Source organism: Jatropha curcas, chromosome 3 (assembly GCF_041381405.1).
Source record: "Jatropha curcas cultivar XTBG-Jc1 chromosome 3, XTBG_Jcur_1.0, whole genome shotgun sequence".
In the NCBI taxonomy this organism is placed as follows: Eukaryota; Viridiplantae; Streptophyta; class Magnoliopsida; order Malpighiales; family Euphorbiaceae; genus Jatropha; species Jatropha curcas.
The window spans coordinates 28,452,909-28,470,707 of NC_143153.1; the positions used below are offsets into that span (position 1 = coordinate 28,452,909).

Consider the following 17,799-nt stretch of genomic DNA (forward strand, 5'->3'; position numbering starts at 1 on the left):
ACATGTTAATTTAATTTTACGAAAATACCATTTTTTTGCGTTTTCTTCTGCTGCGTGGAAACGCAAAAAGATTATGTTATAGTATAAAATTCTAATCTTTCAAATCTTGAAAACTTTAGCAATAGAATTACATAAATATATAAACAAAGTTCACATCAAACACGAGGACCGTGTTGGTACATTTCTAGTGCCATTACGAGCCCAACCGGACCAAGCCATCACGAGCCCCAGCGGACCCGGGTTGAACCCTCAAGGCCTCTTCAAAAGCCCATTTAGCCTCATCTCCCATCCCTTTCCACTCATAGCACTGACCCAACAAACAAAATGCTTTCTCACCTTCGCGACTCAGCTCGACAGCACATTTTAAATCCTCAATAGCCGAGTCAACTCGCCTTCTCCGATTGACAGCCATTTTCAACTCAGCTCTTTTCACAAGCGCATCTCCACGATCTCTACGTTCAAGCGATTTCTCCCGCGGCGAAGAAAGTGCCGAATCAAGTGCTTTCAAGGCAGATGCTTTGTGGCCAAGCAGATCGAGAGCTAGTGCTTTGAGAATCAGAGGAGCGGCGTCTCTAGGAGATAGAGAGATTGCCGTTTCGGCTTCGATGAGTGCGTTTTTGGCTAGGGTTTGCGATTGGGATTTGTTTGGTGTGGATTTGGCGCGGGCTAGGAAGTGAGTTCCTTGAATGAAATGGCGATTGGATTGAATGGAGGTTCGGTTTTTAGCCCGGAGTTTGTTTAGGGCTTGTTTGGGAAAATATTGGATGGCTATAAACATGGCAAAGGCTAATAAGAGAATGGCCACTTGTATTGCAACATCCGTCGCCGCCATGTCTGATCTTCGTGGTGTAAGAAAATGGTAATTCAGGACTTCAGTTTGTGGTACTTTGGACAAACAGACATTAGATACCTATTTTTCATTGGGCCGGATCTGGCTGGTTTTACAATTTACATTAGGTTTGATCTGGCCCAACATTTTTTTTTTACTCATTTACAAATTATTACGAGATATTATAAAATATTAATAATCAGAATTATTATTTTGTACGTAATTTTGCTGAAGAATAAATAAACAATTCATCTGATAACTGTAGACAATAGGAGAGAGAATGTATAGGATTTACTTATTTTCAAGAGAAATTTGTTCTTTTTGAGGAGTTCTGTTCAAATTCTAAAAAGTTACTTTTGACTTGCACAGATCAGGAAAGGCTTCCCATACTCTTTATTTTTAACTTTTTTTCTTTTTTTCTTTTTTGAAATTATTTTATATATCCCAAACATTTTTCATCTGCTTCAAAAGCAAAAGAAGGCAAAAGTGTCATGGGATGGAGTGTGGCAAGCTTGCTAAAATCTAAGAGAAAACATAATGACAAAATAGGGATCATAACTCTCACTCTCACCCATTTGAGGACCATAAAAAAGAACTTAATTGCAGCAGCTTTTAAGATAATTTAACATAATTATTATATTTATTTAATCTTTACAAGCATTGGTAGGAGAAAACAAAAAATATGAACATTATTCTATTCAATTTAGTGTACTGGTCTTGGTTTTTCTGCCATGCCAAATTAAAATAAAACATTATGAACCGAATTTTAAGGTAACTTTAGTCCTTATTTGACTATTTGTCTCCTATAATTTCTTTTGCTATGCTTTTCCCTATCAAAGAAGATGATTCCAAAGACCATTTTGCTAATACATGTATTATGTTCATTTAATATAAAAAAAAAAAAATTGAGTGACTGCCTTTCATCTGCAAGAAAATTCCATTTTCAAACAAGAAATGTATAGCTGAAATGGAATGGAAGTGAAGTGAATCTTTTAGGTGATCAAAATTACACCCACACACTAATCATTGGTATATTCTATTTTGTTGTTTTTCTTGAGACTTTTGTTTTTTTTTCCCTATACATGTATATTGTAATTGCCACTTGATGACTTTTTCTCTATGGATTTTACATCAAACATCTCTTTGGGGATAAAATCCTGTAAAAAAAAGACAGGAGGAGGAGAAAAATGTTGATTTCCCCTTCTCAGTACAAAGAAATGGCAACTTTTTAGACCTTTGTATATAGACAAGTTGGAAGATCAAAACAACAGCAGCAGCAGTAACAGTAACAGCAAGAATAGCTCCTCTTTAAGTGTATTAAACATCCATAACAAGTTCCATATGACGATTAAGGTCATCGAGGTAGCTTGTACAAGTATAATCTTGCAAATCACACCCATCCAGGATCACTGGTATCCCTATGTTAGTCTTTTGCTTTGGTTCTGCAGGTGCTTCTTCGCCCGTCAATAGCTGCACAACCTGAATGTTCGAACATTATTTTTAAGTCGTGTTTGCTTAATTGAATATAATTAATTAATGGACTTAGAATAAGATTCTATTAGCAGTAGACTCTGCTTCTTATTAATGGGAAACATAAACACATGGAGTGAATAAATTCCATACCCGTTTCATATGTGGACGATCAGTTGGTAGGTGCTGAATGCACATTGAAGCTGTCAACATTGCGCGTTGCATTTCTGTAGGATCATAATCGTCTCCCAATCGAGGATCAACTATTTCTTTAACATTGTTTTCTCGTAACAAAGGTTTTGCCTGTGCAAAACCAGGCATTAACAAGTTTTTTCTGATATTTTCATGAACAAAACTTTTATCTCTTAGCATAAGCAGATCTTACCCACATAGCGAGGCTTTGTCTATTCGCATCAACTGCATGACGACCTGTTATTATCTCAAGTAATAGAACTCCATATGCAAATACATCTGTCTTTTCGTCGACAATCCCATGCATAAAATATTCTGGAGCTAAATATCTGAAAACCAATTTTATTTTCAGTAAGTCCAAAATATGCAACAGCTTTTTGAAAACAGAAATGATAATTACAAATTACTAACCCGAAAGTTCCCTCGATGGGAAAGACGATGTGGTGAACCCAATTTTCTGGAAGCCACTTAGCCAATCCAAAATCAGAAATCTGCAAGCGATAAATCAAATTTGAACTCGTACTCTCATCACAATTCTGGAGATGAATCCAGTACTACTGAATGTGGATGGTACATTAAACTAACATTCTTTAAATTGAAAAAAGAAAACGAAAACAAAAAATCACCTGAGCTTCATAATCTTCTCCAAGCAATATGTTTGAGGCTTTGATATCTCTGTGGATAATACGCCTTTGACAATCATGATGGAGATACCGCAATCCTTCTGCTATTCCTACAGCTACCTTAAATCTCTTTTTCCAGTCAAGACAGTTTCCTTCACCTAAGACTTTAAATGTCCTTGTCAAAAATAAAATTTGTAAATTGCAGTTAAAGAAATGAATAAAACTGGAAGTTAGACAATACCATGGAGCATGGAAGCAAGGCTACCATGTGGTAAAAATTCGAGGATGAGATGCAAACCACAATCAACACTAAAACCAAGCAATTTGGCAGCATTTGCATGGTTTATGTGTGCAATAATCCCAAGCTCAGATAGAAAATCGCCGATGCTACTCACTTCTTCCCCTTCAACCTTGATTATTTTCTTAACAGCTACAACTTGACCATCAGGTAATATCCCTTTGTACACTTGTGCATGCCCCCCTTCACCAATCAAGTTCTCTACCAGAATTTCAAGCATATGTAATTATTATATGAGTTTCTGATAATAAGCCTTGAAGATGTTCAACAATCATAAATTCATAAACCATACTTGAAGCTTAGTTGTTAGGTTAAACCACTTGCAGGAGTTCAAGCTATTTGCTTTTTGAAGTTGTTAAAATTTGTTATCGAGATAAAATATTCCTTATATAGAAAAACAATTTCAACCTTAATATTGTCAAACTTATCATAGATAGTGTTGAGAGGTTATATATAAAAATAAAATTCAAGTTCAAAACTATGAACATACAAAATTAACAAACTAAGAAAACATCAGTAGGTTTACATAAATATCCATCCTTAACTGCCCTAACCTAACTACCCCAATCAATATATATTAACTCAGTGCCATAGTCATCAAGAAGAAGACCTTACTACTCAAAGTGAATGGGCTTTCATGCCAGGTTCAGTGGTCAATGACTTTGGACCCACGCCATTACTTTTCTCATTCCTCCTAAATTTCATTAGTCAAAATAATAGTCTCCTCCTAACTCCAATTAGGTCTCACTTGTAGGCGGCAGTGACTGCTAGGGTTTTAAAGTTCTCTCCCGCAAAAATTCAAACATGTGGTTGGCAACTTAATTGAGACAAGCCATTAAACTATGAAAGTGACCTCCATATATTAAAAAAGGTGTTCTAACAGAAATACAGAAATGCAGAAATCAGCAAACTAGTGCAGAAACAACCAAAATAACTAAGTCAAAATTAGATAGAATTAAAAGAAAAAAGAAAAAAAGTAAAATCTGATAATATTTAAAAAAAAGAAGTTTGAAGTGATAATTTCTTACCAAAACTGAAATTATCAGTAGCAGCTTCAAGTTCTGCATAGTCAAAGTTTCTCCAGGATGGTTTAGGAATGGACATGCCTCCCCATTCAATCATCATATCAGGGGAATTTTGAATTCTAGTTAATTTCCTTTTCAAACTCTTTCTAGCAATAAGATCATAGTTAGTAAGTAATGGAATGACAGAAAACCTCTTCATGGATTTCTTCTTAAAAGAATCAAGCATAGTTTTCCATTGTGACAAATTTGTTGCGTCTCGATTAGCTATTCTTTCTTGAATTATTTTTTCTGTAGAACCTGCGCTGCTGCTTGTGCTGCTACTGCTTCTGCTTTGATCATATTCTCCTCCTAAAATTGGAATCTCCAATACACATCTTGGTGATGGTTCATCAATAATTAAATCTCCCTTTTTCAATTCAATTGGTGATTCCATTTCTGGGATTTGTTGGGTTTCTCCTTCTATAACCAATAACAATTCATTTAATAAAGGAAAAGCTCAAAACCGCCATGGTTTCTTGTTTAGTGCCTAAGAAAACAGAGTCAAAGCGAAAAAAATATAGGGGAAGAAAAATGGTAATTTGAACTATTATATATGAAAATTGTTTTCTTTTCCATTTTCCCTTTCACTTTTTGCTCTTATCATGATAACAATGCTATTTTAAGTGATGTAAAATAAAATCACAGGATCTTCTTTGGTACCTAAGAAAACAGAGGACTTTTGTTTTTCACCTGGAACTTATTGTTTTGTTTTTAACAAAACAAAGCAAAAGCAAAAGAAAAACGGTAATTGCAAATAGGCAGAGTTGAACCATCAAAATACGAAATTAAAGTTTTTCCTTTCTTTTTCTTTTTCCTTCATTTCCTCAGAAACCGAACATAAAATGAGAAAAAGCAAAAGAAAAGGAAAAGAGGAGCTTACCTTCCATAGCCATTCTCCAAAATTTCTTGGTCTTTGGTTTCTTTATCTTGTATGAAAGCAATAATTACTTTTTTTTATCGCAATTACCCAGAAACTAACAAGAAACCAGAGAATCCAAGCTCTTGCATAGTTTTCAAAGAGCTTAACCAAGAAAGAAAGAAAATGAAAAGAAGCAGATAAATGCAGAGACACTTATAATAAGCAAGAATGGTATATCTTTAGGAGTTGGTTATTCTTGAAAAGAAATAAACAGAGAAGCTAAAACCAGCTTCAGAACAATTTGGAATATTTCCTATATTTATACACCTTTCTGTTACTTTCTCCATTCAGGTGTGTATTATATTAAATTAACCTAAATTATGTATTTTTTGTTTTCAAAAATACAAATAGAATTATGTAATTAAACAAAAAGTTATTTGTTTTGTTTCCAGATTAAATCTTGGCCGTTTATTTTAGGCTCGCGATTTTTGCCGCGACTAACGCTTGAAAAGAACAACGGAGGGACATAATCATTAAGCAACAAACCCATTCGTAAAAGATGTAAATATGTAGGGGTTTTGAGGGTGTTTTGGGTAATGTAGAAAATAATGTCTTTTAATGTGGCGTGCGTAATAAATAATTATTATTTTAATATTGGGATTTGGATTTCGGACAAGGCTGCTTGCTGACATGCCATTACCGTACGAAGCCTGTAAAGAAGTTTGAGGCTGACGGTTATTTTGTAGTCTTACTAAATATTAATCACCTGTTTTTAATGTAGAAAATGAAATTCTGAAGGGAAATAAAATTAAAATTAAATAGTTCACTTATTGACCAAAAAAAAAAAAAAAAAACAATGGAATTTCGGTTAAGTTGAATATTTTTATTTATTAAAATAATAAAAATGATAGATATTCTGTTTCATCAGGCAGCAGTTATGAGAGACCAAGATGGTGGGAAATTAGCTCTTCCTTTTGACTCTTTTTTGGTAATTATGTTGAGATACAGAACTGGTAACCAGTCGGCTTTGAATCGAAATCAAATTAGAATTAGGGATCAAAAAGAGCTTAGATTGAAATTAGTTCAGGCAATTCGAATTTTAAATTAGACCAAAATTACAAAATTTCAAATTGGTTTTCACTATAACTTTTGAAATTGAAACTGATAGAGAATTGTGAAATTGGCTGGTACCAATAAAAAAAAAAGAAAATAAAATAAAAAAAGATCATAATTATATCAAAATTATAATCTTAACATAACTGATTGAAAATGGAAATCAATAAGTTTAAGCTAATTTTAATTCTAAACTTTTGAGACCTAGAACTGACGATTTAATTTCTTTATTAGGTAATATTCTTAGAGGAGAAGCATTTGAAGTTCAACAAATGAAGAAACATCTTGTAATGTTTTAATTTTGAAGTAATTGGTTGGCCATAAGTTATTTTTTTTATATATCACAATCAAATAGCATCATATATAATTATTTATATTAACCCATTTTTCACACATCCCATAATACATTAAACTATAAATATTTCATTTTACAAACTCACAATTTGGCTACTAAATTACTAAATTTCACTCACTAATGCTTAAAATAAACTTTTGAATTCGCATAGATAAGTGATTGCATTAGTAAATTAAGGTCAATCAATTTACGGAGTTGGTGTTAAGTTTTTTTTAATTAAGAGACTCAATGGACCATAATAATACAATGGATTATACAATTGAAGATAGCTCTCCTCTTGACTCAACGAATAAACTCGAATTTATTATTTTTTTTTATGAAGTTGGTGTAGTTTTAGATGTTCAGAAGAATGATGATATTATATATAAGCAAAAAAAAAACTTATAATAAACAAATGATAAAGACTCAATTAAGGCTATTGCTAAATTTCCATGATGGCTATTTATAATTTATTTTGGCTGCATCAACATCTCACACCAACTCTAAATGTTCTATAGTTTAATCAAATCAAATATTTCAATATTTAATTATAAATCCTAACAATGTTGAGAAGTTTAATTGTCATAACCTTAAAAGAAATTAACAACATTGATTAAGACCTTAAGGGCTAACCGAAATTATTCTCTTTATTTTTTATTTTTATTTTTTTTTGCAAAATTAGGAATATTAATTAATTTAAAAAATACTACTAGAAATTTTAGAAAGTAGTATACTCTAAAATTCACATGTAAGAAGAGAGTGAGTGCAATAATGGAGTCCCTTAAATTGCAGGCTCATTATAATTTTGGTCCACAATGTTAAGTCCTTTGCAGACCTCAGTTTCAACTTTCAAACACATGGTATGTTTTTGCCTTCTCCTTTTCAGAACCTAGAATAATTATTAATTACACAACTCAAACAACTTTATTAATAATCATCATATATAGTTAATGATGTGATTATGCACAAACAAAACGTAGGCTTCCAATTGACAAAAGAAGCTAATTACCCAACTAAAACAGATTAAACAAAAAGTGGTTAATTAATTTTGACCTAATCATCAAAACCCAATAGGAACAAACAATTAGAACCCTAAGGTTGAAGAGGATGTGGTATATAAGACAAGCAGTTGGCTTTAGATGACCCAATCTATAATAAGTTGTTTAGGCCAACAGAATAATAAGTATATTATAAAAATAATACATAATGTCTTGTATGTCAAAATTTTTTTTTATGTATATATTTGTTTGGCATGAGACTAAAGGGTTTTGCTGCCTGATATTTTCTGCCTATTAGGAATCAATCTTTGTCAGCCAAATTAAAAAAACTAAGTAGCTACCTTTTCACTCGATGTATCCTGTGTATTGAATTGAAAAACTTAAGTGTATAAAATTTGCAATTTAGGAGATAAAATGCGCGAAAAAAAAAAAAAAAAAACATGAGGTGTTCTGCAACAGAGGAATTTTTTTTTCCTTTACTCATCAAATTGGAGAAAACCCGTGGTCGAAAGGAGCAGATAAAATGTTTAAACTTTGATATTTTGTTTTTCTTTATTAAACGTTCTTTTGAATAATAAATAATAAAAAATTTTGTGGTGAAAAAAACTTGAATTTAAATTTGAATTCTATTGTTTATGATACGTTGGATATTTATATCTCAAATTATATAAATTAAGATGAATTACTCATTATTTAAGTAACCCAAAGTCTTAAATTTCGTAATTAAGTGAAATGTTGATGTAAAACTAAATATTGAAATATGCAAATGCAAGTGATTCATGGATCTAAAAATGTAGAACTAAATCACTATTGAAAGCATGGCAATTGAGAATAATAATTGCAAAAAAAAAAAAAAAAAAAAGAAAAAAAAGAAATGCAAAGTGGAAGAAGAGGTGATGGTCCATAATCATATGATTAAGTGGGTGAACTAATCCCGTTAATGAGACTTTTAAATCCATCTTTCAAATCCAAAACCCAAAACAAAACTCAACAACCACACCAAAGTCCTTTCAGTTAGAGAAGTGCGTTTAACTGAATTCTCTTACGTCCTTTTTTTATTTTGTGTCTAAAAGATATGCAATTCTCTTTTTTGACTAACTTTCGTTTAGTGTAAGAGACGAGAGGGGTCGCATCTTTTCAATAAAAGAATCCATGTCAGCATAAGCTCTTTTTTATTTTTATTAATTATATTTTTAAATAAAATAATTAAACTTAGATTTTTTAATTACCTAGGGGTAACATTGAGTTGAAGCCTCTCGAAATAAAAAATATATTATAGTAAAATAATATAAATTAATTCATATTATTATTAATAAATTAATTTCAAATTATAATGAACATAATTTTAAATGTGTGTCTGTGTGAGAAATATGGCTAAGGTCCCTATAGGATAAACTTTCCTTATTCCTTGAAGCATAAAGAAGCAACAATAACGTACCAGAATATCTATATATGTTTCTTCAACCACAAGAAGAAGGGGAAAGATTAAATACAAATTAATCAGTTAAATTAAATTTGGTAATACAATTCAATAAGTTACATAATAAGAAAATTACTCTTAATATAAAATAAAATTAATATTATTCCAAATTATAAAAGATGCTGACTTTATCTTTAATCTTATCCAACCGGTAAAAAGAGCGGGCAAATGAATATCATATTTGAAGATATTTTTTAAATATTTTCATAAATAAATTGCAATTATATTGTTAACGATAAGCCATTGCTTGTTTGTTGTTTCAATAAGTCGTTGCTAAATGAGGTAGTTGTCGCATATTCATCAAGGGGTAGCTAATTAATTAATTTCAATAATTTGGTAGGCTAGATAGCTCCAAACCGTATTGATGCAATTGAGAAACCAATTGAAAAGTTGGGGGGAAATAGGAAGATATATGCATACATTGGCACTATGCTTCTTCTGCTATACTGTTCCTTTCAATCAAGAGCCCTAAATTTTGGTAAGCTATCATTTTCTTGCAATTTCATTAATTCACAAAAGTATAAAACTACCCACATTTTAGTGTTCATTGATATTACTTAATTCCACCTATTGGTTCCCTCACAAGTGAAGTCAAAATTATTCCAAACACAGGCTAAAAAAAAAAAAAAAAAAGGATAAATTTTAAACAATTATTTGAATTAGACAACCATCCAAAGGCCTAAAGACTTAATATGAGATACCATTGGAAAGATCAAACTAAAATTAATCAACTTTTGTGTTTTTATTATGTACATAAAATTCATAAACTTAAATCTTTGGAGGAAAAGAAATTTAAATTAATCAAATGAAGAGTTAATAACTCTGGGCCAAAGAGCTAATAACTCTGGGCCAAAGAGTTTTCAAAGCCCAACCCAGCATCACAATCGGGACAATAAGCTATTTATGTTTTAATCCAATAGCTAAGATTGGCAGTGTCAAGCTAGAATCCTCCAACTCCAATCCTGTAATTTGTAATTATAATGGTCTAAACAATATATTTCAGGGAAAATATATATTGCTCCCTGAATTACAGTGAAATTGACGTATGAAAACTTCTATTTTTTAAAATTAACTATGAAAGCATTAAATTAAATGATAATTTTATTAATAGTTTGGTCATTTCTTAAAAAAAACGAAATCATCGTGTTAATTGAAATCATAAATTATACAGCTAGTAATCCCGTTATTAGTTTGACTATAATTTAAGAACTCATTTGTTAGTCAATTAAAAGCTATATTTTGTATACAAGGATTAATGTGTTGAAAAAAATAATGAAATAAGACCTTTTTTTAGTTTTTAAAAATAAAAATTTTCATGTACTGATAATTTGATTATAATTCAAATACCAATTTATTTTTTTCCCTAATATTTATTGGCTAAAAAAAAGATTATATTGTGCCGTCGCACACCCAATCAGAACTCCAAAATCGAAACCCCCAATTCCCACTCGGAGCTTTTTCATTTTTCTAACGGCGAAAATTAACAAATCTCCACCTAATAAAAATGTCTCTGCTCGGTGACGATGGCCGCGGCTTTGAGCTAGCCCGGAAGCTGGAGACGCTTGGCGTATGGCGGGCTTGGCTTGGTGACTCTCTTTACTCAACCTTTATTCACTTCCTCTCCTCTCCTTCCTCGTGGGATTCCTTCATGCGGACCGACGACTCCAAATCCAGGCCTCGGATCCAACTCCAGCTCCGTGTCCGAGCTCTCTTGTTTGACAAAGCTAGCGTCTCTCTCTTTGTCTCGTCTAATAATTCCTCTGCTTCATCTTCTTCTGTCGCGGTTTCGAAGCTTAATCCATATTGTGAGTCTTCAAGGTCAAGTTTCCTTTTATTGATTATTAGTTTCAAAGTGTGAATTCTTTTTTATTTTTTTTATTTTTAGATTTGCAGTTGCATGGTGATGACGTGTACTTCACTCTAGAAGACGGAGATCAACGGCGGGAAGGTGGTGGCGGTGGTGTTGGGTCTAATGCGGCACCGTCTAAGGTTTGATATCACTTGTATAATTCCCTTTTCATTTTTGAATTTTAATTGGTAATAATGGATTGTGCAATTGCAAATGAAGTTCATTTACAAGTTACTAGTTACTCATAATTTGAATTTATTATTGATTATAGCTAGTTCAATGAATTTATGGAGATTGAAAATTTTAGAATTATTAACTCCCTGTTGCTATTTAAACTTGATGCACGATGAGAAGATTTTCTTTTTTGTACTGATTCTTTCTGGTATGCAATTTCGATATTTCCTTCCCCGTTCTTTTAATTTAGTACTTGTGAAAAATCAAACTTCCGCTAGAATGTACATAATCGAAGTATTCAACTATCAATCTCTGTAATGGGATTGTGATACAAAAACATCTTTTAAATCCTGTAAGTGGGTAGATCGACAGTAGATGTATGTTGAACAATACAATAAGCATTTTTTTATGCACCGGTGCTAATATGTCAAATTACCTTATTTGGTTATAATATATAAACGGGTTTTTGTGTATTGTTCCTTGTTTTTGCTTTTTTTGGGTGCCTTACAGCATTAACTGTGTTTGCAGAGCCATTCCAAATCTGCTTTTGGTACTGGGTCAAGATATGGTGATTCCGAAATGGATAGTGTATCCCAGAGATTCAGGGTTGAAGAGTTTCCTGAAACATGGTATAATCAGTTTATAGAAAAGCATAAAGCTAGTCGACCATACAGGTTGTCATTTGCGGACAGGGAGTCAGAGAAACGTTCACCTGAGGAAATGTGTACTTATCTTAAACTTATTGATAAACATAAGAGAAGGCGTGTTGCCTTTACACCGAGTATGCATCCTAGTTCTGGTTTAGATGGTAGTAATTCCATTGATGATGATATCTCCTTTTTCCCAGAAACAATGTTTATGTCAAATTGTGTACCTGATAGTGCGCTTCCACTGATAATCAGACAGCAAGGCAAAGAGAAAATTGAGTTCCATGGGGTTCTTGATACATTACCTCAGACCAGGAGTTCTGTTGTGATAGAGAGGCTCGGTATTAGTGTGGAACAAGGAGGAAGTTTACATCGTGTGAAAAATGGGTCCGAAGGAAATAGGAAACTTCTTGGCCAAGAGCAAGCATCACATTTGTCTCAAAAGGTAGTGGCTCGTATGTTGGAAAAGGTAGGTTTTGAGAGTGCTACTGAAGTTCCAGTGGAAGTCTTATCTCAACTTCTGAGGTGTCATATCAGTAAACTAGGCAGCATTTTGAAAGTTTTTGCTGATAGTTATCGGAAACAATGTTCAGCAATCGACCTTCTTAAGATGTTTCTTCAAAAAGTGGGATATAGGTGAGATTGATATCCTTATCACATTTGTTAAATGTTTTTCACCATCATTTTCAAGCTCCTACCTTTCCAAGGTGTATTTTAACCCAAAAATAGTCATGCACTGGTTATAGTTATAGGACATTTTTGCTATGGTGATGCACCTTTATTGAGCTTGAACTTTATTGTTAATGAACTATTAATTTCTTGAATTTCTGCTTTAAGTTGTTCCCTAGATTCACTTGATCATGTTAATATGAGCTAATATCTGGGTTTTTAGCTAATTCCCAATAACTTGTGACAGGGAAAACTCAGGTTTTTATTAACAGTTTATGAAACGAAGAAACAAATTATATTAGCCAAAGAGTTAAATTGTGAACCATTTCATTGGTTTAGTTTCCCTTCATATCTTCCTTTGCCTGTCTTCACATAATCTTTTTTCCTTTATTTTTGAATGGTGAGTATGCAGCTTCCATTCACCTTTACCAATGAATCGTATGCTGTTGAACAACTAATGGCCAACAGAAAAAGTGAATAAAACTGAACCACAAAGAATATAACAAGCTGACCTAAAATTGTTAAATGCTTGGTCAATAGGATGAAGCGGAACTATGCTTGGTAGGGGAATTCATTTGCTTGAAGAACATACTTGCAGTGGAGTTGATATGATAACTTGGTGCGAGTTATATGTCAGACTGATGCTATAATCTTGATGCGATAAACAAGTTGATATCTAATGTGGTTCACTCATTAGTATTATTTCTGTTACGATTAGAGTTGTTTTATTCCTTTATTATTTTAATGATTGATAAAGCTGAAGCACTTAACAATTGAAGTATAACTTGGCGCATGTAATGGAAATTTCTATGAAATTGTTACTATTTTTTTTCTTGGTAACTTTATGTGGACAATGCAAGTAGCATCATCAATTCATCTCTGAACAAGTTTTTTGTATTTCTTCTGATTCTGAGTAATAAGTGAAAATTTTTTTCCTTTTATGTCTATCTGAGATGCTTCTATTTCGTTTGCAAGTAATCTTGGCATTTTGATGGAGCTTGTTAAGGATGGTACAAGGAATGTTGTGCAACCAACTCAGCAGCAAATACATGGAATCCAGTCTCAATTACAGCCTCAGCATCAGAGTACAATTCGGCTACCCCAGCAAGTATGTGATCTACATTGGTTTCTTTATATTGATTTCCAGTTTGACTTTCCATTATGCTTGTTGTTTCGGAGAGTATTTAATTCCAAATAAGAATTAGGTTCAAATTGTCCTCTTTGCAAGGATAACAAAAACCTGCTATTTTAGCGTGTTAAATGAAAATGGTGCTCTATTCAACACCAGAACAGCCAGGCAAAGAAAAAACTTCAATGCTGGTTGTTCCTTGAGATAGCTGTTCTTTATATTGCTTTCCAGTTTTCTTTTGATTGGCACTTCCCAGCATTCTTGTAATTGTATTTACTCTATTAACTAGCTATTCTATGTGATGGTCATGTTGCTTTTATATTTCCAATTCCAAAATGGTTTTCATCTGGCATTAAACCAGCAGTTAAGGTCTGGTTGTTTAGGTAATTTGTCTCAGAAGCAAGCTTTAATCAGGGAGTGGGAATTGCTTCTTGGAGTGAAAAATAGGAGTGATGTCTTCATGTCTAGATAGCCCTTTAATCACAAATACTTTCATTTTGTCCTTTAAATATTATGGAAATTGCTGGATTAAAGTCTAGCATGATTATCCTGAAGATGCAGATTCCAAGACAAATGCATCCACAGATGCAGCAGATGGTTCATCCCCAAACTTTGACTTTTCAGCAGCAGCAGCAGCAGTTGGAGAGAGTGCGTAGGCGCCAACAATCTGCTCCTCGCCCTGTGATGGATATGGATAAGGACAGACCATTGGTACAAGTGAAGCTAGAAAATCCACCAGAATTGCCAATGGATGGAAATTCCTTCAATCCCATGCACTCCAGGCATCCTCAAATGCAGTACCGGCAGCAACAACTTGCTGCAATGTCAAATCTCCAAGCTCAATCTAGCAGTCAGTTTAGGCAGTTGACTTCCGTGCAAGTTCCTCAAATGCAGACACCGTAAGGAAAAATTTCACTGATCAAATTAACTTGGTTGATTTACAGCAGTCGTTGAACTTCTAAAACATGTCTTGACGGTGCAGGAATATGGGCATTGTTAGGGCTCCACCAGTAAAGGTTGAAGGTTTTCAGGAATTAATGGGTGGAGATGCTTCATTAAAACATGATTCTGAGGAAAATAAGCTAACCTCTCCAAGTAAATAGCTCCGCTAATTGCTTTAGCCTTTGACTGATGTTAGTTTAAGGAATTCTCAACCTGTATATATGCTAATTTATGCTTTTCCACGGCATATGTAGTTTTGACAACAGAGTTCAAACTCTTCTATACCAGTTATGTTTAGGGTCGTTCTTCAGTTGACCCACAATTTACTTGTGTTGCTCAATCTTCTCTAGGTTGTAAATCACATATTCACTTTATTTGTCCAATTATACAAAATCGTGTTAAATGTAAACATGTCAGGTACGGAGCTTTTTTTTTTTTGAAAAAAAAAAATAATAATTTGAGCCCAAGTTTAAATCTGTTGTTTTTTAAACAGTTATGTCACGTTCTATTTTCATAGGCCGGAACCGTATTAGAGTCTAGGTAGCTTTAAGCCATTGATCCGTAGTAAGTCCAGAACATCTACAACATTGTTTATCCATCTACGAACCCAATAAAAATATTCAATTGGCTAGTCAATATTTTGTGCAAAAGACAAAGTTTACAAAGCCAAATCCAATTAGGATACAAACACTTTAACGATAACCTTAAAATTGGTTAGAAAAAATATTAACCTCTTAATTATCTTAACTTAAGAATTTTAATTTTTAAAAATTGAGTAATATATAATACATTACACTTCATAAATTCTATTGTAACTTTCAAAATTATTTTTTTCCAAAAAAAAAAGGTTAAAACTTTCTTGATATTGTTTGAAATTATAGGTTATTTGATCTAACTACAAATCAAATTAGTACTAATGATCAAGGTTAACCATAAAAAAAAAAAAAAAAAAATCTTTTTGTAGTTATTAGAATATGTAATGCGTTTGGACTTTTCAATTAAGTTGGGAGTATAGATAATCTCAGGACATAGTAGAAAATCCCATGAATAAATAAGATCAAGAACATGGATATAATAATTTTTTTTACTGTATTTATATGCTTAAAATAATTCTCAATTCGAGGGCAGAGACACGTGTAAAAAAAAACTTACAATAATTCTTATTATATTTATCTCATAAATTATTGGAACGCTTATGCGCATGAAGAAAATCCAGAAATTTGTCTAAGTACCTCTCCTGTTTACTTCTATCTCCAAATAAAATCCTCATCTCTTTAGCTTTTTCTCTATAAACTTCACCCTCTTCTTTCACTATTACCAATCTCAATGACTCAGCTACTGAGTCCCTAGTGAAAGACCCATCCAACTCATTTCTCGGTATTGGGTATCCCATTTTCTTCCCTTCCAAAACTCTAGCATTGATCCCTTGATCAGCCAAAAATGTCAAAAGAATAAGTGGTCTCTCATTTTGACTCGCCTCCACGACCGAGCTCCACCCGGAGTGAGTTAAGAACCCGCCAACCGAGTCATGAGCTAAAATCTTGAGTTGAGGAGCCCAACTCGTGCACACCAGACCACGATCCTTGGTTCGCTCCTCAAACCCATCTGGTAACTCAACAACCTCAGTGTCAGTTAACCCGCGACGCTTTCTCAAAACCCAAAAGAATGGCAACTCGGATAACTCTAACCCAAGAGCTATCTCGTTGATTTCAACCTGACTCGGTTTCGCCTCGCTGCCAAATGCTACGTACACTACATAACCTTTCTTTTGCTTGTCTAGCCATTCTTTGATTGTCCTCCACGTGTCAGTTTCATCTTCGTTCTCATACTGCGTCGTCGGAAGCATTCCAACCGGAATACAAGGTTTCCGGTGAATATCCTGTAATAAGTTCAACCATTCCGGTTCAAAATCACTGCAACTCCTCACCGATATCATTTCACAGCCGTTAAGCACCTCTTCCAAGCGAAACATGTCGGAAACTTCGGAAGCATCTCCGGTCACGGATTCGAAGATTTTGACTATCTCGAAATGCCGAAACGCGACATTTGTCGGAAAGGTAATCCATTGGGGCGGGACGGTGAAATCTTCCGGTTTAACGCGATCATCATTAATTACTGATTTAGGTTTTGCAATTCCCAATAATGCCCCCAAGAATATACTAAAGAATCCATGAGAAATACAAAGATTGGAAGCTACAGTCGGGAGCCAATAAGGGGCAAAATCGTAAATAAGCCAATCAGGTTTTGAAATTTGAAGAAATGAGGTTATGGGTTGTTTAAGACCATCGAAAGCCTTTTTTAGGTATTGCACTTTGTCTAATGGGACATCGGCAGTGGCCTCTGCGTTTTCCGGTAAACCGTCGACGGAAGGCAAAGGAAGTTTGATGAAAGTTATTGAAGAGGATAAATTAGGAGGGAGTTTTGGAAGGCGATGGATGTTTTGAGGAGTGGACAGAAAGGAGATTTTGTGACCTTTTTGTGCTATGAGTTTGGCTAACTCCAAATATGGAATAAAGTGACCAAAGGCTAGCCATGGAAACAGAGCAATATGCAGCTTAGAATTGTACTCCGCCATTGATGCAGAATTAGGAGATTAGAGATTAGGTTTTCAAGCAAGTTTACTAGTCAACTTATACAGAAGATAGAACCTGTAAAATGCCAATACTGACATTTGAAAAGTTCCAATTAGGCAGCTCGGAATATTTAACACTTTATTCTAAAAAAAACATCGCGTAATACAGAGATAATGTATTTTATTCCCGCTTCAATACCGATAGGCATGGGATTTTAAAATGACTTTTTTTTGGACAAAGAACTAAATAGTTCAACGTAGGTAAATTTTGTGTGTTGATTAATATATTTATCAAATCAGAAAAATGAAATTATAATTAAAATTTATCAAAATTATACACCAAGATATATTCTAATAATAAGTATTCAAATGATTTGATAATATATTTAGATTCAAATCCTTTTGTCGATACTAAAAAAAAATTGTTTATCAAAATTAGTTTTATGTACAATGCTAATGCATTAAAGGGCATGTCCAGTTAAAAATTTCAAACCCGTAAAAGGGACTTCACAATGCATGTTAAAAAATTTATTAATGATAGAAATTACATCAGTTAA

General features: G+C 33.3%; 4 protein-coding genes across 6 annotated transcripts; 1 reads left to right on the forward strand and 3 right to left on the reverse strand.

Annotated features, from left to right (window-relative positions):
- Positions 1 to 97: 97 nt before the first annotated feature.
- On the reverse strand, positions 98 to 875 carry LOC105641696 (Tetratricopeptide repeat (TPR)-like superfamily protein). The gene has a single exon (XM_012226289.4). It carries the CDS (start codon positions 830 to 832, stop codon positions 194 to 196), a length of 639 nt encoding a protein of 212 aa, XP_012081679.1. The 5' UTR covers positions 833 to 875; the 3' UTR covers positions 98 to 193.
- A 917-nt stretch (positions 876 to 1,792) lies between these two features.
- On the reverse strand, positions 1,793 to 5,653 carry LOC105641697 (Protein kinase superfamily protein). Of its 2 annotated transcripts, none has more exons than XM_012226292.4 (8): positions 5,357 to 5,653; positions 4,441 to 4,896; positions 3,356 to 3,613; positions 3,118 to 3,272; positions 2,903 to 2,982; positions 2,685 to 2,820; positions 2,453 to 2,602; positions 1,793 to 2,308 (listed from the first exon to the last, which is right to left on the reverse strand). In XM_012226292.4, exons 1-8 carry the CDS (start codon positions 5,367 to 5,369, stop codon positions 2,147 to 2,149), a joined length of 1,410 nt encoding a protein of 469 aa, XP_012081682.1. In that variant the 5' UTR covers positions 5,370 to 5,653; the 3' UTR covers positions 1,793 to 2,146. The 2 variants fall into 2 exon arrangements, with proteins under 2 accessions (XP_012081682.1, XP_012081681.1); XM_012226291.4 differs by having other exon boundaries at positions 3,118 to 3,278; positions 5,357 to 5,652.
- Positions 5,654 to 10,687: 5,034 nt separating this feature from the next.
- On the forward strand, positions 10,688 to 14,992 carry LOC105641698 (transcription initiation factor TFIID subunit). Of its 2 annotated transcripts, none has more exons than XM_012226294.4 (6): positions 10,688 to 11,065; positions 11,146 to 11,249; positions 11,812 to 12,566; positions 13,575 to 13,707; positions 14,290 to 14,627; positions 14,711 to 14,992. In XM_012226294.4, the coding sequence occupies exons 1-6, from the start codon at positions 10,765 to 10,767 to the stop codon at positions 14,829 to 14,831; spliced, it is 1,752 nt and encodes a 583-aa protein (XP_012081684.1). In that variant the 5' UTR covers positions 10,688 to 10,764; the 3' UTR covers positions 14,832 to 14,992. The 2 variants fall into 2 exon arrangements, with proteins under 2 accessions (XP_012081684.1, XP_012081683.1); XM_012226293.4 differs by having other exon boundaries at positions 10,689 to 11,065; positions 14,284 to 14,627.
- Positions 14,993 to 15,736: 744 nt separating this feature from the next.
- Positions 15,737 to 17,301, reverse strand: LOC105641700 (UDP-glycosyltransferase 91A1). Its single transcript, XM_012226295.4, has one exon. The coding sequence runs from the start codon at positions 17,243 to 17,245 to the stop codon at positions 15,845 to 15,847; it is 1,401 nt and encodes a 466-aa protein (XP_012081685.1). The 5' UTR covers positions 17,246 to 17,301; the 3' UTR covers positions 15,737 to 15,844.
- Positions 17,302 to 17,799: the final 498 nt, after the last annotated feature.